This window comes from Rattus rattus, chromosome 10 (assembly GCF_011064425.1).
Source record: "Rattus rattus isolate New Zealand chromosome 10, Rrattus_CSIRO_v1, whole genome shotgun sequence".
Classification (NCBI taxonomy): Eukaryota; Metazoa; Chordata; class Mammalia; order Rodentia; family Muridae; genus Rattus; species Rattus rattus.
In genome coordinates, this window is record NC_046163.1 from 66,939,156 (window position 1) to 66,961,258 (window position 22,103).

At 44.0% G+C, this 22,103-nt stretch overlaps 1 protein-coding gene across 1 annotated transcript in view; it reads left to right on the top strand.

Moving 5' to 3' along the window:
* Positions 1-22,103, top strand: part of Ush2a (usherin) — a 670,292-nt gene that overhangs the window by 550,147 nt on the left and 98,042 nt on the right. Inside the window, exons 55-57 of the mRNA XM_032915475.1 lie at positions 793-900; positions 7,832-8,015; positions 8,800-8,957. Coding sequence (XP_032771366.1) covers positions 793-900; positions 7,832-8,015; positions 8,800-8,957 — 450 coding nt within the window. The remainder of the gene's footprint in view (positions 1-792; positions 901-7,831; positions 8,016-8,799; positions 8,958-22,103) is intronic.

Here is a 22,103-nt window from a genome sequence, read left to right on the forward strand (position 1 = left end):
CAGGATGCTCTTCAGAATGGAATGGGCTATCCAGGATGCTCTTCAGAATGGAATGGGCTATCCAGGATGCTCGTCAGAATGAAAGCGATGCTCTACAGAATGGAATTGGTCCAGGATGCTCTACAGAATGGAATGGGCTATCCAGGATGCTCTACAGAATGGAATGGGCTATCCAGGATGCTCTACAGAATGGAATGGGCTATCCAGGATGCTCTACAGAATGGAATGGGCTATCCAGGATGCTCTTCAGAATGGAATGGGCTATCCAGGATGCTCTTCAGAATGGAATGGGCTATCCAGGATGCTCTTCAGAATGGAATGGGCTATCCAGGATGCTCTACAGAATGGAATGGGCTATCCAGGATGCTCTACAGAATGGAATGGGCTATCCAGGATGCTCTACAGAATGGAATGGGCTATCCAGGATGCTCTTCAGAATGGAATGGGCTATCCTGGATGCTCGGGCACAGGACTGCGACGGTTTTCAATCACATCCTGTAGGGGAGATCTGGGAGGGATGGCTTTTATTAGTCCAGGAATGTTAAAGTACCTCCCATGGTGGAGTGTTCAGGAACTTCTGTCGTCAGAGAAGCCAAGATCGTTGACAGAGTCCTCGCCTGGCCTGGGTGAGGCTGTGGGTTCCAGCTCCAGTAACACTAAGCCTGTGTTCTCTGAAGAAGAGTCTTAAATGTTCGAAAAGCACATGTACAGCTCTGCATGTGACTTCCGGTGCTTGACTGTTAATGAATGACCCTCTCAAGCTGTGCTTTATTTCCTGTTGGCTCTTCCTAGGTCTCCAGCCACACACAAACTACAGCTTCACACTCGCGGCTTGTACATCTGCCGGATGCACTTCCAGTGAGCCCTCTGTAGGTCAGACTCTGCAGGCTGCCCCTCAAGGTAACAAGGACATATCTGGGGTTCGGAGAAAAAGTCTGTCCGTGCTACTTTGGTTAGCTTTGAAAACTCTGTGATAGCAAACAAGGAAGAAGGAATAAAATCATCACGACAGACAAAACAAAATAACATCCAGCGTCGCCTCCTTCTACAGGGTTGAGTAAGCCTTATGCTGCCACTCACAATCAATGATTTGAAATTCTTTAAGTCACCGAAGTTTGCTTTTTTTTAATGGGATAAACGGTAAATACTTGCATATGAAGCTCCTCAAAAAATTCAACTATTAAACCATTTAATATCTAAGGAGTGCCAAGCCCACTGCTAAAGCTGATAAAAATAGTTGCTGCCTTCAAGAAATTAAAACCAAAGGAATGATAATATAATTACCAGGTGTATATGAAAAGAATGTAACCCCGGGAAGAGATTAAAACCTATCACACGCACAGACAGGCTATGTGGACCCTGAGGAGGAGGGATTTACACACACACACAATGGGCGAGCTGTGCCACCAGGCTGTTTGAGGGGATACGCGGAGAGAGTCTCCCCTCTTTAGAAGATAAATTGGTAATGTCTATAAATTTAAAACCTTAATTCCTTAGCACAGCGGTTATGGTTTTATTATTTATGCCTGAAACTCTTCCATACGCGCAGAAGGGACCTGTGTCAAGACGCCTGCGGTAGCATCATTTTGCTTAATGTCAAAACGTGGAGAGCAACTTAAATATTGCAGAAAGGAGAACTGCTAAGTAAAATCACATTGCGGGAATACAGTGACCTGTCCGTAAAAGGACGCTGAACAGTGCACGCCGTATGTGTAAAACTGCACACAGCAGACCCCGCTCATTTCTAGTGATAAATATACACACAGAAAAAAAATCTGGAATTAACCCCTGTGACGACACTGAGCTCCTGCGGGTAGGGCCCTGCGGCGTGTGATGTCATTTACTTCATGGAGGAAAATATGCTCAGCAGCCTGTGGTAGGGATCTACTGTCTGTCTATCTTTATTGTTGGCCTGTTTTACACAGAGGGAAGTGAACGCCTGCATATATAAGTCTCTAAAGGGACAGTGGTCTCTGTTGCCATGTCAGAATCTCAAGCCACTTGTTCATGACTTTTCTACTGAAAGAACTGTTGTACCTTGGAATATTCGGCCTAAACTTCCTACCAGTAAATGGGGGAACAAATGGAAAATTGCACATGTGGGGCATATGGCTACTCCCTGGGAGCCCACTAATGACGATCTCCAGATAAAGAATGCTCCGTGTCAGCGCTTGGTGCTCCTCTGAAGGCAAGCGAGCAGCACTGGGCTTTTGGAAAGGTAAACTGTCAGGTGGATACTCTGATGATGGGGATCTCTACAGAGGCTATCAACTGGTTTTGGCTAAAACTCAAGCCTGCGAAAGGAAGAGGTCTCTGGTATCGGCTCATTCACCAAACCCATATGCTTAGGGGGCTGAGTTTCTTTAACGAATTTATTCCTTTACTTCCCTTCTTGAAAAGGTCTAGATTTTGAAAAGGTCTTGAAAAAATATAACTTTAAATAGGATGCAGGAGAGTGTGACGTATGAAATGTCATCAATTGTTTATAAAAAAAAATCATATGGTATTCTCTTACCACAAATAACTTCAAAGAAATAAGGTTTTCCTGTGGGAGCAGCATGGCTTTAGACACTCTGGCTGTGCTTATGCCTTCTCTGATAACCTGAGGTGCAGCCATGGATACCATTAGCTACTCTTGGTACTGTTACAAAGTAGAGACAAATGTATCCTTTTAATTTACTAACCCAGGGGCTAGAGAGATGGCATAGCGGCTAAGAGCATTTTACTCCTCTTCCAAAGGACCTCAGTCTAGATCCTAGCACAAACATGAGGTTGCTCCAAGGGATTGGACGTCTCTAGCCTCCCAAGGCACCCTGTATGCATCTGCCCATAACCACATGCACACACAAATACACATGCGTACATGTATGCATGATCTAAAACAATAAAAAAATACCGTACATATCACCCTAGATCTCAGGTACCAGCTCTACCCCCTTAAGAAGGCCGAGAGCTGCCAAAGGCTAAGCCCTCACAGGGGTTCACTCCCGGCAGAAAGCTCTGGGTGTCCACTGTACTGTTAGTCCTTCCTCCTGTCTGAGATACTCTATTCTCTCCCACCCAACCCTTTCCTGCCTTTCTCCCAGTTCTCCTAAGTGCCACCACATCCATCACATCAGCGCCACCACGCCCATCACGCCAGTCCCACACCACTAACCTTAAACCTCCATCTTCTTTATACGTCATAGGTCATTCTTCATATACCTAATTGTAAATCTTGAAACCATGTTCAGTCCTTCTTTTCTGCACCTTCTACCCTGCCTTTGTTCACATCTTTTCAATTTCTCCAGCCTTTGCTAACTGGGTTTCTCTCAATAGCTAGTTTTCAGTTTTCTCCTATTCCCCATGGATTCTCTCCCCCGTGGACATTCCCATGTTAGTCGGCTCCCAAAAATCTCATTTCCTTCTAGTGGAACAAAGCCTCACTGTCTTTGTGAAGCAGATGCCTCAAGTGTTACCTGCACTAATCTGCTGGTCTTGGCCATGTACTAATGAAAAGGGAAGTCACATCCTGATACTCTCCTTCCTCCTCACTTTCTCATTTCTACAAGACTCAGACTTTGCGTGTTGCTCCTGTGTCCTCCACCAGCTGACTTCTGTTCAACATAGCTCACACGGCTCCTCTTACAGCAGTCAACCCCTAGAAGTACTTCCTTCCCAACTCTCCTGGTCTCACCCCTCAGCCTGTAACCATCTCCTCTCCCAGCTACCGCACTGCTCCTTAAGTCCCAGCCATTCTGCATTATAGTTTTTATATTTACAAATCTGCATTTTGTCTGACACAATGAAGTCCTGGATGGATAAGGATGTCTTTATTCCCACATCCCTGACACAGCATCTGACAGAAGGTGATGCCAGTTCATGTAGAAGGCTGAATGAGTAAATTAGCCAATAGTTAAATACTCTGCAAACCTGGGCATCCTTGGCATGCCGAGCTCTTTTCCTTCTGTACATTCCTCCCTGAATTGCCTCAAATCTGCCCTCTCTTATACAGAATACAGATCTGCCCTCTATTACACAGAATACAGATATGCCCTCTATTATACAGAATGATGATATGCCCTCTATTGTACAGAATACAGATATGCCCTCTATTATACAGAATGCAGATATGCCCTCTATTATACAGCATACAGATATGCCCTCTATTATACAGAATACAGATATGCCCTCTATTATACAGAATACAGATATGCCCTCTATTATACAGAATGCAGATATGCCCTCTATTATACAGCATACAGATATGCCCTCTATTATACAGAATACAGATATGCCCTCTATTATACAGAATACAGATATGCCCTCTATTATACAGAATGCAGATATGCCCTCTATTATACAGCATATAGATATGCCCTCTATTATACAGAATACAGATATGCCCTCTATTATACAGAATACAGATATGCCCTCCATTATACAGAACACAGATAATGCCCTCTATTATACAGAATACAGATAATGCCCTCTATTGTACGGAATAGGATTGTCTTCTCATGCTGAGCTCCAGAGAGTAGGAGAAGGGGCAAATTCATACCTGGAACTCATTCAGAATGGTTCCCCCAAATGCAGGTCCTAACTCTATTGTCTGTTTCTTGAAACTGGGAAGGTAACAGCAGCCACACCCACCCTGAAGATAAGTATGTAGCACTTACTAGTTGCCATCTGGACGTCGAAACTGCATATTTCCAATCAAATCTGTGGATTTGCGGTTCCAACCAGTTTCCACAGAACCAAGTGCATGGAGAACTTGACTTCTGTTGAAAACATATTTTCATGTTTCCAGACTTCTGATTCCCATTCATCAATACTTCTATAGGAATGGGCTATCCTGAGGAGTGCATGCTGGGAATTAAGCCAGGGCCTTTCTAGTTCTTTGGCAATGTCTTTGTACGTGAATGTGTATGGGAGTATACGTGGGGGCATGGGGTGCGTGCATACACATGAACACATGAATGTGAATGTGTATATAGAAGTCAGAGCTTGGCATCAGATGTCTTTCCAATTACTCTGTGCCTTACAGATCCAGGTTTTGGCCCTCATTTGAACCCAGAGCTTGAAGATTTGGCTCCCCAAGTTAGCTAGCTTTCTCTAGTGAGCTGGTGTGACTGCCATGGATAAGATTGTAGATGGGCTGCTCCATCAGCCTTTCCTGGGGCACTGGGATTCAAACTCAGGTCCTCACACTTGTCCCACCCACCACACATCTCCTCAGCCCTTCCTTGGGGGTTTCTAATGGGCCCTTCAAGGACAGAGAGATGAGCTCCAAGAAAGTAATCTTCATGCCTAATCTCTTGAGTCTACAAGTTTATGTGTTGTTAGAGTCTGAACTCTGAAACTGTTGGCAGAGAAGCCTAGGCCTCCATGTATGCTGCATCCAGTGTGGAGGGATAACAAGATGGACAGGCTTCCTCTCAGAAAATCAATTGCTCTTTTGAATGCTGGTGCACCCGAGCCCTTTAGAAATCTATCTAGACTGTTTCCTTTCTTCGGCGTGACGTTGAATGAATTTTCCTGAACTTTCTTTTTTTTTTTCCTTCTAAAAATGTCAAGAGCGTACCTTTTACAGGATAACTGGCTTGGGAGGCACACTCAGCCAGAAGCTATTGATTTCAGGAAGCACAATAGAATGGCTATGTAGCATTCCTTAGAAGAGGTATAAGGTCTGCCCAGAGCACAACCTCTGGCAGACTCACCATTCCACGGTCAGATTCTCCATCAGCATCTCTACATCCGCAAGGGTGCCTAAGGGGCTGGAGAGGTTGCTCAGTGGTTACAAACACTTGCTACACTTGCAAAGTGGATCTGAGTTCAGTTCCTAGCATCCTTACAGTCATCTGTATCTCCTGTTCCAGGGGAATGGGTGCCTCTCCTGCTCTCCTCAGGCACTGTGTACGCAATACACCTGGATACATGCAAATAAACACTCATGCACATAAAATAAAAAGAAACTAATCCAAAAACATTGTTTTTAAAAGAGTAATCACAGACCTTGAGTTGCTATTTCTGTATACACTTTATCTGGAGGCTGAAGACTCAACTCCATGAAACAATGAATCTTATCTTGGTCAGCTGTGTGCTTCCCGCAACTGTCTAGACTGACTAATGTGGACAGGAGATATGTTGCCCATATCAGTTTTCTATGCATAGATACAGGTTGGCAAATAGGACAGAGGATCCCTGCCTCAGTGGAAATTATTGCTTTAAAGTAGCTGAAGAGGTAGAAAGACCATCCAGTCATAGCAGCACAAGTAGCACATCAAAGAAAACATTACTATAACGCCCTCAGGGCTGTGAGGGAAATGCAAAGGGGTTTGAGGGGGCGAGGACTGAGCCAGAATCCCCTTAGAGAAGGCTGGAGAAGGCTGGAGGAGAAGGCTGGAATAAGACAGTAGGTGTCAAGCAAGCTACTCGAATGGGGGAACCTACACAGAAGATGGGACAAATAAGACCCAAAGCCTGCAGTGTTAGAAACAGATGTATCCTGGGGCAGTGCATTCCTTGTGGCAGGCAAGAATTTGCCTTGAAGCACCTTGAAAAGGGCGTGGCCATAAGTCCACAATGGAGGGAGACTGTAGTGTTAGGGAGGCCAGGGTTAGAGAAATAGGGAGCAGAGAGACCATGATCAGAAGGGAACAGCGTGAAAACTACGAAAGAGTCCTGCACTTTGTAATTTATATAAATAAGCAGAAATTGCTCTAAGGGTTCCAAGGGCATAGGAGAGCCAAGACTTACAACAGAAATGGCCCAGAAGTAGCAGGCCATCCTAGGTCCAGGGAGGAGATCAGGGCTGGTCTCTAGCTACACAGAAAATCCAAGACACAGGGACCAGCTTAAAGGTGGAGATGAGGCCGGGATGCAACTTCATGGTAGTGTAGTTGCCCAGCAGCACTGTGACTGGGTTCAGTCCCCAGAACTGCAAAAGACAGATGCTAGCACAGAAGCACACAACAGAGGCTGTGGTTGGAACCGGAGGGACAGCAGTGGAGAAGAGATGATGTGGGGTTTGCATAGCTCAGTGACCAGAGAGCACCTTCAGGTAATCCCGTGTAAGAATTTTGCCTAAGAACATCAATCCATGGCCAAGCTTACAGCTATATAGACTGTAGACAGGAAAAGCCAGAGGGCCACTGTTGATGCTTTGAGCTTTGACATGCAAGTACTTATCTAAATGGCGATGTCACATAAACAGTTGGATTCATAAGTCTAAGCCCAGGGGAGAGTAAGTATTAAACATACCATGGGGAGCCTTCGGCATGGGTGAGCTAGAGAGAGAGCATCATGGGGGTGAGTGTGGGCGGAGGATCCAGAGAACAGAGACAGAAGAGGATATGGTGGATGTGTGGAGAGGAACGCAGAGGGAAGAGAGACTCTGCTGCTTTAAGAGGCAGTGGAGAGTCTTGAGAAACCAGGAAGTGAAGCCAGGAAGTATTCCAGGGAAGATGAGTTGAATGGCCCTCAGTAAGAGAGGCAAGCAGAAATTCTAACTTACTGAACTGTGACTCTGGAAAATACCTGATTGTGCTTCCTTCCATAGAACCCAAGAGAATAACATCAAAGTTTCAAATGCCCAGATTTTCTTCCAACCTTGACTAAGTTACATTCAAAGCAATACCCAGACATCAGAAACTTCCCAGGGCTGGCTGGGAGGCATTCCAAAGCAAAGCAGGAGGAGAAACAAATCCATGTTTGGAAATGTGTTTTTGTTTCCTCTACAATGAGACTTAAATCCACAGAGAAGGGTTTGCTGGCTTGAGGGGAGCTGTGCCATTTCACAGCAATGTATTTTATCCTCACAATAAAAACCTCATTGTGTCATTTTTGCCAGGAGTTTGGGTGACACCGCGACACATTATCATCAATTCTACAACCGTGGAATTATATTGGAATCCTCCAGAAAGGCCCAATGGTGTCATTTCTCAGTATCGGCTGAGACGTAATGGAAGCTTGCTTCTTGTGGGTGGCACAGATGATCAGAGTTTCACTGATAAAAACCTGGAGCCCAACAGCAGGTGAGTGAGGGAAACTTTGTTCAAGGTTGAGAAAGAATAGTTCCCGTTCAAATGTTATTTGATTGTTGAATTAATCTCCTTGTTTGTGAGCCGTGCTGTAATGGATAAAAGTGCTAAATTGTTGTTAGTTTTGAGTCTATATGATAACCTTTTAACATAGGAATAATTTGTCCTCTGTTTAAATATATAAGATACAATGTCCAACTTCAAAAATTATCAAATGGTGATTAAACATACATCCCCAAGTTAGCGATCAAAGAGGATGGGAGATCCTGCACCATCACCTCCAGTTCTCTTCTCTCCCTCCCCTTGGCTTGCTCTGCCTGGTCTGCAGGAGTCTTCAGAACCACACATTTGCAATTCATCCCCATTCATTTCTCAGCAGACACAAGATAAACCTTACATCAACAGATGTTTCGGTGCAGAGAACAGAGAATAATTTAGTTTTATTGTGGAAAATAACAGATCAATTTAAATATCTCTGCCTCTAAATGAATCTCCCTGAAAACTCAACCCATTTAGAAATAGAAAAGACTAAATTGAATTTTCACAGCCCAGTAGCACACCCCAAGACATTCCTGAGATCCTTGGGAGAGCCATGAATGACTACAGGGTTCAGCATGGAGTCGAGAGGCAGCAATAGCTATGCTCTCGAGAGGAGCACTGTCTCTGCTAGACTGTACGCTTACAGTAGCGTTTCTCACAAAACTTCATTCACAAATGTCACAAAGAACATTGTTGCCATCCCTCAAAGGCTGGCTGAGTACAGCTTTGGTTTCCTCAGGTACATTTACACACTAGAAGCAAGAACCGGAGGTGGTAGCAATTTGAGTGAGGAGTACCTTGTCCAGATGCCTATGTGGACCCCAGAAGACGTCCACCCGCCATGCAACGTCACCGTGCTGGGCTCCGATTCCATATTTGTTGCATGGCCAGCACCAGGTAAAGAAAGACATGGAATCTTTCTTTTTCTCTCTCTCTCTCTCTCTCTCTCTCTCTCTCTCTCTCTCTCTCTCTCTCTCTCTCTCTCTGTGTGTGTGTGTGTGTGTGTGTGTATCCTCCCTCTCTTCTCTCCTTTCCTCCTCACCTACATCTCTCTCTGCTTCTGTCTCTCTCTTCTCCCCTCTCCCCATCTTTCTCTCTCCCCCTCTCTCATCTTTCCCCCTCACCTACCTCTCTCTGTCTGTCTCTGTCTGTCTCTCTGTCTGTCTCTCTCTCTCTCTCTCTCTCTCTCTCTCTCATAGTTGAATGGAAACTAACTTGAGATAGGGATAAAATGTGACTTCACAGTAAACCATAGATAAATCTGAGTAGAGCAACCAATCACACATGTAAGTCTACATATGTGCATTTAGTTATGCTTCTGTTACTGACACAAACAAAGTCAACTTATGAAAAATGATCCATATTGACTTACGGTTCTGAAGGGAGAGTCCTTAATGTTAGGAGACACATGACCCAAGGCAGCTGGGTCAGGAAGCTGAGAGACGCCGTCTTCAGTTGCAGGCACCAAGCAGAGACCATAAACCCTCAAAGCCCACCTCCCAGTGACATATTCCTCTAGCAAGGCTCCCCCTCCTAAGGGTCACATAAACTCCCAAACACTACCATCACGGGGACCAAGTATTCAAATACTTGAGTCTATGGAGATATTTCTTATTCGGTCTCCCATATCATGTGTCTCTACATTGATGTGCATACATGCATGTCTACCTATATAACTGTGTAGATACATACATACATCTATCTGCCTCACTTTCAAAGCATTGCATCTTGGGAATTCGAAAGTCTAATAACCCTGTCTCACACATAATCAAGGCGAGTCAGAGGTTACAGTCACCCTGACTCTCATCCCCATGGGACCTCTGGGCTGGCTCACTGGCCCAGTGTCTCCCTTCCAATGGCATCAGTGAACAGAGGACTTGGAAAGACGATGGCCTGTTCTAACTATGAGCTTACCGGGGTGAACGGCTCTAACTGCTGGGCATTGCCTCTCAACTCTGTGAGCTTTCATTAGACCTTTAGTCAATGCCAAATTGCTCTGGTGATTTAATGCATTATAATATTTTGATATAAATATAATTCTTGGGTAGAATCCCACCCAACTAGATGCTATGGCAATAAAAGTAAAAGGCTGGGTGGATCAGTGGGTCAAGCTTTTTTATGTACACATGAGGATCTGAGTCCTAAGCCCCTACACCCAAGAGGAGGGAAGGCAGAGGCAAGAGGATCCCTGAGGCCTCCTAATCTTCAAGGCTCAGAGAAAGAAGACTCTGTGTTAAAAATAAAAGTAGAGAAAGATAGAAGATACCTGCAGTGAGAGAGAGAGAGAGAGAGAGAGAGAGAGAGAGAGAAAGAGAGAGCGTACATATGTGTGGGCCTGTGTGTGTGTGCATGTGTGTGTATGTGTGTGCACGTGTGCACACGCAAGCACATGTGTGTGGGCTTATGTGTGATGTGTATATATTGCAGGGATTGCAAGACATATATATATATGTATATATAATATATATACACACACGCATATATATACATATATATATGGTATCTTCATATATTTACATAGAGAAAGAGACAGAGACAGAAATTATCTCTATCTTTTACGTGGAATGCAGGTAAAACTGATTAGAGGCTTAGGCTTCACTTTGAAAATATTCGACTTTACTTGCAGTACCAGGAGTAGAACTTGCGGCTTTTCACATGCTATACGAGAAACCATGATGGACCACTAAGCCATACACCCTGGCCGTAAACCCTTTGGACGCTAGAATAGAACCCCAGCTTTCTATGTGCTAAGTGGGGACTCCATCACGGAGCCCTCAGTCTCTAATCTTATTTTCAATCCTAAATTGAGATCGAAACAAATTCCATTTGTCTGAGTTCAGCCGCAGCTCAGCAGAGCACTGGAGATAGCCGCTCTGGCCATCGGCAGACCTGATTCTTAAAACAGTTATCAAAGACATGCTTCTTGTCGGGTTACATAATCACCCCGAACTGAATGCAGCGTGTTCAGGGCACGGTGTAAACTCTGTATTCATGAACCTCCATCAGCTGTGATTTCCTGCACTGTGTCTCTACAAGGCTGGGCTATCAACAGAGAGTGGTGGATAGAGAGGGGCCCCTGGGCTCTACCCCTCCTTGGTCATTTATAGGCTGTTGGTCGGTGCTGTGAAAGGGAAGCCATAATCCTCGTAGTGTGTCTGCTGTGAGCCCATCAGCCCCAGTGGGCACTTTCTTGTCCATGCTCACACAGATGTTCCTGTGTGAATACAGTGGGTCACAAAAGGAAGGAGAAGACATGACGGGGGGGAAGGAGCTTCTATGGAGGAGATGAGATTAGTGGAGGTAAGAAGGAGACACGAGAGAGTGAAATGGTAGCACTATCTAGAATCCAGTATATACACTTATGGGATTGTCAAAGAAAATCTCAATTAACAGTATATACATGGAACACCTGATGGAACAGCTGATCATAGATAGAGAATATGGAAATTTTCTAACTAGACTTTAATAAAACGTTTCCGCAACTAAAAAAAAAAAAAGACAACAAAAACCCTATGCACTCTTAAAGGTCCACTGTTTAAAATGTATGGCGTCCTTCTCGTTTGAGGACCTCTGGTCAGGGAGAAAGGGCTTCGCTTTGCTCAAATTCATAGAAAAAAATATACAAATAGCTTCATGCACAAAGAAAAATGTAAAGTACTCTAGGGTGTAAAATACAGGGGTTGGGGATTTAGCTCAGTGGTAGAGCGCTTGCCTAGCAAGCACAAGGCCCTGGGTTCAGTCCCCAGCTCCAAAAAAGAAAAAAAAAATACAAACGATTCCACACTAGTTTGCTTTAAAACCAGCACACAGCATGTGAAATTAAACAAGGCACAATAGCTGCTCGTATCAGTAAATGTCACTAATCTTCAGAGCTTAGAAACACAGATAGTCCTGAACTTTGTTCTTAATTTTAATAGAGGGAAGATTCTAGTCTGCACTAGATAAGTATACAGGGTTAGTGTCCTCTATGGAACTGGCTTCAGCTTTCATAGAACCACACTGTCATCTTGTATTATAACCTTTCAGTTTTTTTTCTTGCTCGTATTAAATTACACACACACACACACACACACACACACACACACACACACACACACGACTGGAGTTGTCACAATGCTTGCGGAAGTCAGAGGATAATTTGTGAGAGTCTGTTCTCTTCTACAGTGTGTGTGCATCTAGGAGATTAAAGTCAGGTCATCGGCCTTGCCGTCAAGCTCTTTTGCCCACTGACCCATCTCACTGACCACCCTCCTAGCATTTTTATGGTGTCTTTGTACTTTAGGGACACCAAGTAAAACAAAGCCAGGAGCACCAGCTGGAGACCAGACGCTTCGCACATGCTAGAGATAACTCAGATTCAGACCTGTGTCTTCTCCAATCGATTCTCCCAGTAGTAAGAGAAGGTCCAGGAAGCTCAGTGGCCAGGGGGGTAATCAAGTCATCTTCCTCTTGCTCACCTAAAGACTGAGCACTTGTGGCTTTGAAATTTTCTTTGAGACTACAGAAGTAAGACAAGCAAGGAGATGCCCGGGATCTGTGAACTCATGGCAGCGCTTTGTAGACCTTACTCAGTTTCTCTAACTTTATGATGTTGCAGTCGGAATTCAGGACCATCAGTTTCCTTTATTCGTTGAGACATGCTTTGTGTCCTAATACATGGTGGATTTGGAGAAAGTTCCCCGGGCTACTGAAGAATGAGAATTCTTTTTTGTTGAGGTAGAACATTCAGTAGATGTCTGTTAGGTCCATCTAATTCATGATGTCATCTGACTCCAATGTTTCTTTGATGGTTTATTTTTTGTTTTTTGTTTTTGTTTTTTTGTTTTGTTTTTGTTTTTATCTGGATGATCTGTCTTTAGGTGACAGTGGGGTACTGAAGTGTTACCCACTATCACTGTGCTGGTATTAATTAATTTTAGATGTAGTAGTATGTGTCTTAAGAAACCATATGCCCCACATACAGTGAGTGTGTGTCTAATGTCCGAGTAATGTGTTCTGTTGTTAAGGACCACGTGATAACATGTACCTCTTCCACTTTGGGCTTCACGATAATTTCACAGATATTAGAATAGCAACGCCTAGTTGTGTCTTAGTTCTTTTCCTTGGAATCCTACTATCTGGCCTTTTACCTGAAGATGGTGTTCATCTTTGGTGGTGAGGTATGTGGCCCAAAGACAGCAAAAACATGGGATCTGCTTGTCTTCCAACCTGTGCGTCTGAGCCTTTTTCTTAGAGTTGAGATCACTAATATTGAGAGTTAGCACTGAAAGGTCCTATTCATTCTTTCATTCTGTTGTTTCGTGATTCTGTTGATTTTCTAGCCCTCCTCTGATTGAAAGTCCTGGTATTAGTAGTTACACGTAGGACTGTTACAAAGGTTAAATGATATTGTTTATGTAGCCAGCATTTATTACCTGGATTTGGACGACAGTTCTGTCGATGTGGGTGATCTTTTAAATTCAATTCTTAATACCTTCAACACAGTCATTTAGTAACTCATTTTTACTTATTTTCTGGGCTGGAGAGATGGTCCATCAAGAAAAGGTAAAGGCATTGATGTAGCTGCGCAAGCCCTGATGGCTTAGGAGCCCACATACAAAGCCTGGTGCAATAGCATGCACCTGAAATCCCAGCGCTCCGACGAGAGATGGGAAGCAGAGGCAGGAAAATTGGGTGGAATCTGGAGGGGCAGCTATGATGGAATGAACAACACAGAGGAGTCAAGAAAGGCCTGGGCAAAGGGGAAACTCTTGAGGTGTCCTCTAACCTCCTCGGGCACACCGTGACACATGCACGCACACACATGCACAGACATGCACACTTACTTTTAAAATGTATCTTTTCTAGCATTTGCTTGAATGCCTTTGTTTGCAATGTGCTAAAAACAGTTAGTTCAGTGTAGGGTTGAAATTCTTCAGTGGTTTCCAAACCTCCCAGCAGTGTGCTGTTTTCTTTTATGAACTCAACATCAGATTTTTGCCCCAGCTCTATAATATTTTCTTTTCTTTTTTTTTTTAACTTTTATTTACATGAGTGTACTGTAGCTGTCTTCAGACACACCAGAAGAGGGCACCAGACCTCATTACAGATGGTTGTGAGCCGCCATGTGGTTGCTAGGAATTGAACTCAGGACCTCTGGAAGAGCAGTCAGTGCTCTTAACCCCTGAGCCACCTCTCCAGCTCCAATATTTTCAATAAGAGGAGTCTCATCGTGATAATCTCGCTTATAAAATGTAACCTTAAGTCTTTCCTACCTCAAGCCTGGTAGGAACTTTTCATCCAGTCCAGACGAAGGGAAAATGAAGAATTGCATGCTAACTCTGACCACTTAACCAGTTGTTAACAAATCTATAATTTCCAGACCTCTCAGTTTTTAGATGCATGAAATCCATTACAGAAACACTGTGACACATAGGATGTTCTTTTTCTGGTGCCTGGAGGGATTCCAGACTCGGGAAGCATCAGGTATCACGTCATTCTACCGGGGAGCACCTCATGATACGGAGAACATTTTTTTCCTGTTCAGAGTTAGGCACAAATGTGACTCACGAGACTCTGTCTCTTAAAGAAAAAAAAATAGTAAAAAGAAATATAAATTCTCCACTTGAGGCTCATGATGAAATATTCTCCTGAGGTGCAGTCAAGAAATGTAGGTTTGTTTATTTGTTACTTGTTTGTTAAAAAGCAAAAAGCTGCTCACATGACTCAAATGCACTCAACTCATCTAGCAACCTGGGTCACTCCTACCAAACCAACATGGTCAGTAACACTAATTCCTGGAGATAGAAATCGGTGGCTTTCTCTGGAATGCACAAAGCCAAAATATTGATTGAATTAATTGATTTATTTTTCACATGTACTTTGTGGGGATCAATATGGACAGAGTAACCTCAGGCAGGTAAGTTGCTGGGAGCAAATAGTCTATGTGGTTGCTTGGCAACAGAAGAATTACCTGGGTAATTAACTGGATTTCAGTTTTCAAATTATGTTTCCAATGCTATCAATAAACTACATCTTAGATCGCATCTATAAATCCTGCTGGTAAAAGCAATGAGGACACCCGGGGGAAGGGTGACTGTGACAGTCAGAGCTGATCTTATAGATATGCATTTCTAAGTCCTACTATGTGCCAAGCACTCCCAGGCTCCAATCAATTCTTATGGAAACAGCAGGAGGTAATTCCCCATACTAGGAATTTGTGGAGTAATGGTGTGATATGCTCAAGGTCCAGGCACCGACAGAATTCAAAGGCAAATCTCTTCAACTGTTATCTTTGAAGAGTAATTCCCTACTGCTTTTAGTTTAACGCTTCAATCTGGAAGTTTTGCCGTCCTCCACCCACCCAAAGTCTTACAAATGCATGAGACATAGAGCACTTGCCTAGCAAGCGCAAGGCCCTGGGTTTGGTCCCCAGCTCCGGAAAAAAAAAAAAACAAAAAAAACAAAAAAAACAAAAAACAAAACAAAAACAAAAACAAAAACAAAAAGCACAAATGCATGAGATACACCCTTGCTTTGTAAAGTGGTATCCAGAGGTGGGGCTAGCTGTTGGCTAAAACCTAATGGTTCTAGGAGGGTGGTGTTTTCTTGGGCAAGTCAGGAGCAGGAGAATTAATTGGTTGTGACCCCTCTAAGAGAAAAGAGCCACCAAGCTAAAGTGTGTGGATGAAACAAAAGATTCCACCTGTCCAACCCAGAGTCAGGAAAGAACCGACAGGATTCAGACGTCATGCAGGAGCAGGAAGCTTCCTCACTGGGCAGGCACAGTAGAGGTTGAGAAATGTCTCAAAGGGCTATGAAGAGATTATTTACCCAAAGCCTGGTTTACAGTCCTGCCCAAGACTCTCTGCCCTAGGCAAAACCAGGTCCATTTATCTCCTAGTTACCTGATAAACATTAGCAGGAATAACTCCAAAGGACTCCAACCTCTAAAACATTAAGATACCTGCTACCTGCTCTTTGTATGGTGTTTGGAGGTGGAAAGCCACTTACACACACACACACACACACACACACACACACACACACACACACACACACACACACACACCATTTACAATAAATCAGTGCTGAAAGGGTACTTTGAGGTTAAGAGCACGGATTGTTCTTCCACATGACTAAGGTTCGATTCCCAGTACCTGCATGGTGGCTCAGAACCACCGTCTCACTCCAGTCCATGGAGTTTGACTCCCCCTTCTGGCCTCTGAGGGCACTGCATGCATACACGTACACAGAATTTTTTTTTTTTAAAGTGAAAAAAAATGTCATAAAATCTCAACCTTTTTTAGGGGTGAGGAGTCACTGTAGTAACTTACCTTCCATGGTTGACCATGCGGTAAACAGTTCTGAAAAGACACTAGTGAGTTATTGTTCAAGTTAGAGGCAACAAGAACCACTCAGCTTCCTCCTACACTGTCCTCTGAAACCTGGATCACTACAGAACCAACTGAAAGAAAGGAGAAATATATGTAACCTTAATGGATGAAAAATTATAGAAAATTAAGAAGCAAGAGACTCGATAGAATATAAACCATTTACTCAGAGAAAGAACAGAGGCAGCTAGTCCTGCTGTTTGAGAACCCAAACATCCAAAATTATTTAAACTCTGCAGATAATAATGAGCCGTTCTAATTTATCAAGATGATGACTATGTTTTGAACTATCCACCCCTTAATCACGTCCTAATTAACAATACAGCCGCATTCAGCAAGCGCTTTTTCCCCTCACTAAGGATGGTGAGTTATCTAAGTTTAAGGCGTAATATTGAAACCCTGGCACTTTCTCTTGCCCATTTATCTTTTAGTCCATTAAAGAAAAGAATTGGCAACCATGCTTCTGCTGGGAAATCATTTTAATTAATCCTGTGTGGGCACATAAATACTTTTTATTAATCACGTGTTGATGAAAGGTTAGCTAGCTACAATATGGACTACCCGGAGTGGGTGTTCAGTCACCGCCTCGGCTGTGGTAGATGGGGCTGGATGCCTGTCTGGTTACAAACAAACTTCGCTTGTAAGTGAAATTTTTACCTTGCACTAGTTCGGGGGGTCCAACACTGGCTGTTGAGTGTAGCACCCAAATGACAAGGATTAGCAAGTTTCCAAGAAGACGAAGCCACCAAGTGATTTGTGTTTCCTTTGCTGGTTGACAAGTGAATGAACCTTGTGTTATTGGGTCCTAGTACGGGCTAGGCATGTTTGTTGAGATAAACACACCCCTCTCAGTAATGATCACTTCTTGCCTCCTGTCTAGTTTCTACGTTTGTTTGGGGGTTTTTGTGACAGCGTCTCTCAACCTCTCACCCAGAGTGATCCCTCTTCCATGGGTGTGAGCCGCCACACCCAACCTATTTTCCACATTTTACCAGTGAGAAGAGTCAATGTAGATTTTTTTCAAACTCTAGGTTATTCATTGTAGATTTTTTTCAAACTGTAACTCTCTCTAGGTTATTCATTGCCTAGCTCTCAGAGGCAACTTCCAGGGGATTTATTTCCTCTCGTGGTTTTTCTTTTTTTTTTTTTTTCCTTTTTCGGAGCTGGGGACCGAACCCAGGGCCTTGCGCTCGCTAGGCAAGCGCTCTACCGCTGAGCTAAATCCCCAACCCCGTGGTTTTTCTTTTTAAGCTCTTATTTTGTAAGCGTTTTAATTGTAGCGTATATTTGGTGTGCTAAATGATGGGCTTAATTAGGACATTTTCATAGGTGCGTGTAAGGTCTTTTTCTGCTCGTAGACCCCTCCCCCACTGTTGCCCTACTCCAACCGCCCAGCTCAGCTCGTACTGGCCACCGGATTCTGCCCAAATGGCCGTCTTCCATTTTGCTGCCGTGCGTGTGCCTGCATGCATTCATAAATATTGTTGAAATCCAGTTTCTGTTTTTCCGCCAACTTAAGTCAGATTTAAAAAAAAACATTTTGTTATTATGTCCACAACCTAGTTCAAAATTTAAAAGATAATTTTGCTGTAGAAAATGTGAATGACTGCAGTACAATTGTGGGTCATCCCATGGTCCAGAGGGGTCATTTTATCTGCAGGTCCAAACCCCATAAGAATGTAGAATGCACTTGCCTTTGGGAAGACTGAGTTCTTCTGTTCACTTAGTGGGCAAGAATACATCCACTGGTCCCTACTCATGGGTGTGGTAGGATACAGGACGCCAGATCTCAACCAGAGATCCTCCCGCCTCCGAGGATGTACCACTGCCTGTGGGGGGAAGCAAAGGCTGCAGAGGAGCTCCCAGCCCACGTCAAAGCCCCGTACAGTTATCCTCAAAGTGAAAGCAACCTGCTTCTCTTCCTCACCCCCAGAGAGGACATAATCCAGACACCCCTGGCCACAAGGAGGAGAGTATCAGCCAGTGTGTCAGAGATACTGCTTTAAGGGTAAGCCGGTTTTTAAAGCAAAGGCTGCTATCAAACCGAATTAATGGGTGATATTTTTTTTTTTTACTCTTAGAATTGTTACTGCTCCTGCTCCTTAAAAAATTACTTTAAAAGGGTTCCCATGATTGACTTGTCCCATTGTGAAGTACGCACCTGCTGTGAGACGAAGCCACGGAGGGGAGGAAAAAAAAAGTTGAATAATTTAACTTTTTTATTTGTAAGGATAATCAGGGTTTTTCTGATTACATCTTAACTTCATAAATGTTAAATAACCTATCAGCATCTAGTTGTTGTAAATTATGAAAAGGAACACTGCCAGGAATATTAACCGGTACAGCCCTTGTTCTTCGGAGAACAAGGAAATGTGTTGTGGCAGCTTGTCACCGTGCAACTGGTAACTCTGACACCAAATAACAAAACTGCCATTTGCACTTAGGCGAGATTGGTTCACGCGCTTTTCCGAGGCTCCTTTTGCTCTGACAGAAATTTATGAACTCGGGAACTAACCAAGTCGTAAGTCTCCCCAGCTGGTTCTAACAAATATGCCCATTTCATTTCATTTAGTCATCAGGGTACCAGGGGGGGCTTCGTCGGCTTGGACTCATTGCAGATGGCATGGGGTTTCAGGGACACCGCAGACGGCGTGTCACTGCCCTGCAAAGTGATGGCAGGGGTGGGACCCTCTTCCTGGGTGTTTGTCACGAGTTTGACACGTCCACAGTTTAGAGGTACATTTTCTGTTCCAACACCTCATAGGTGTGTGTAAAGGGCTCTCGATGCCCATTTACTTCGGGGTGAAAAATACATTTCCCGGGTTCACGCTGTGGCTAGCCATGCTTAAACCTAGATCAATATTGTGTCTATCTCTGAAACACAGTAGAAGTGCAATCTTGTGCCCAGGCCCCGTTGGGAGCCCTGTCATTTTTGAACAGAGACATTGAAGGATAGAGAGCGTGGAAGCGGTCTGTTGTAGGTACAGACTGCAGACAAAGGAACTGACCTCAGACAGATCGGGTGGGAGACCAACTGAAATTACCACCGAGGATGAACGACAGACTGTCTGCGCACCACGACTTGGTCTTGTACAAGTGCACACGTAAAAAGCCAAAGGACGAGAGAGTGTTAGGACAGTCGCTTGCATGGACGTAACATTCACATCTGTTTGGAAGAGTAGCTCTGTGAGAGGTATTAGAGGACGCATGGTTAGTTCTTGTTATTACAGCTTTATTATCCTTCCTTCATCTGTTTCTCTTATGTAGAGATGGAGATTTTTGACAGATCTTGTGGGAATGAGCTAGAATACTCTTTTTTTACGCCAGTTTTGCATGGGTATAGCTATCTGACGAATGGTGTCAGCACTTTACAGAGGAAGCAACTGCTGTCCATAGAGGTTACTTGGTGTGTGGTAGTGACTGGAAAATAGGGGCAGAGATGATCTGATCCGAGTCCAGTGTGCAGTTTATTGAGTTCAACAGCACATGAACAGGGCATGTTTTATATAACTGTGTTTTCTAGACTCTTCCACAAGACCTACCCAAGGAACAAAGAGACAGAGTGAACATGTGGTCCCGAGGAATTGGCCTCAAGCACTGACTAGGCGTTTGCAGTTTTTAGTCTTACATTTGATCCTCCAGTCTACCCAGATTTGCCATCCCTGCATTGGCCTTGAGTCCCGCAGTTCACCCTGTTAGAAGGCATTTGTTACAAACCTCCATCACTGAAAAGTGATACATTGTACCGGGGAAACCTAAGAGAACCACCCCCAGTACCAGGTTCCGTGTCTGTTCTTCTTGATTCATTGTATCATCCTACAGGATAGACAGCAGTCCCCTCTCATGGGACTCGGAATGGTGAGGTGTTCAACAATACTCCTGATAGCAGTTTCTGTAGACACATTTTCGTGCTTAAAGGTCAAATTGCAAGCTGAAAGCGCCCCTGGTTCTCTCTCAGTAATCTCTACTGAGTCACGTGGTGCTCTCTGGAGGATGGAGTGCATAGCCTGGTGCCTCCCCCTCACCCGTTAATAAACTGAGAATCTCAAACGACCTCTGTAACCAATTCTCTTCCTCCAACCCTCAAGCTTTATTTAATATCAGCAGCTTGCAGGGATCTCTGAACAAGGTTCCTGGTCTCATCTTGCAGTTGAGAATTAGGCCTTGAAGAACTTCTTCTAGATAAATCCGTGATGTGTACTCATTAAACCAACCAAGAGAAAGGTGAACCTATCTAAAAATCCTGAGGATTTATCTTATCATAGCTTTATATCCACACATGAAGAGAAGTAATACAGAATGTTCTACTGTTACACTGAACACACGTGGCAGAAGCCAGACCAACTGCTCTGTGACTTTCTTCGCCCTATTGCTCATTTCAAGGCAATGATGGAGAGACTGACGTTTGAGTTATCCCCTGAGTTCCTGGTAAACAGTTCTTTCCAGCACAAGGGGACTTCAACATGAGTTTCTTCTGCAGTCCTAGGTGTGACTCACTCTGACGTGTCCTCTGTCTCTAACCTTTTAGGCTCGCAAAACTTTTTATGACTTTATCAAACAGTTTTCTAAATCCAGACATCTCAGGCAGAAAAACCCCCAGCCAAGTTTTATGAACAAGGAAAAGTGAAGCTCTATTAATTTCCATGGCTCAGATAGGAAAATCACACATTTCCAAATGTCTTTGAATATTCTTGAACGTGAGCCCACATGTGTCCAGGATGGGTGGGTCTCAGATGAGGAGACTTGGTATTTAGGACTTAAAATTTAAACCTCTAGTTTTCCTGTTCTTTTAATGGCAATTTGGCAGGTTCAGAATTGGTCTACTCGTCTACACAGCTTTTCTCAGCCCTGCCCTGTAATTTTCCTTTCCTGTTAGCTTAACCTAAAGTTCTATTTTCAAAGCTTAGAATTATAAGCTTCCCTATGCACTCGGACCAAGTCATTATTTCTACTCACAACCAGCCGGGGCGCAATCCAGAACGAGTGGCCTTGACTTAACTGAGATTTAATTCTTGTCTTTGGGGGAAGGGAGCTTGGCGTTTACAGCAGTATTTGCTGCTCTTCCAGAGGCCTGGTTCAGTTCCCTGCTCCTACACCTGCAACTGTAGCTCCAGGTACAAGGGGGAGCTGATGCCCCCTACTGGCCCCTGTGAGTACTGCACTAAAAGCTAGACGCAGGAGCGTTCTCCAACCTTTTGAAGCTGGTGTTTGATAATAAGAGAGAACAGCGTTCTGTGGGGCAGCACAGGGTTTCTGGGAAACTGCTTGTCTAGCTCATATGACTGCCGCTGTCATGATATGAACCTTCCCCTTGAGCCTGACTTCCTGTCTCAAGTTTTAACCCATCATTCGCCAGACAGCCATACTTTACACACTCAAGTCTTTTTATTGTCGTTTGTCTATAATCCCCAAATTTCCTGTGGAGATCGTGAAATCTAATGACCACTTGGGTTACCCCAAGGGGCTTCCTCAGGCCCAGGCTTAGAAACATGGAGAATGGTGTCACCATTAACTGAAAGAAGAAACTTAGGGAGCTTAGAGTTTGTCCATCGTGGGTGGGGAAGGGGAAGGCGAGCCTAGCTCATTTTGATCACAATCTCCTGTTGAGATTGAGGTCACCCTAGGCCTAGGAGATGGCTTAGATAGGAAAGAATGTGTTATACAAGCGTCA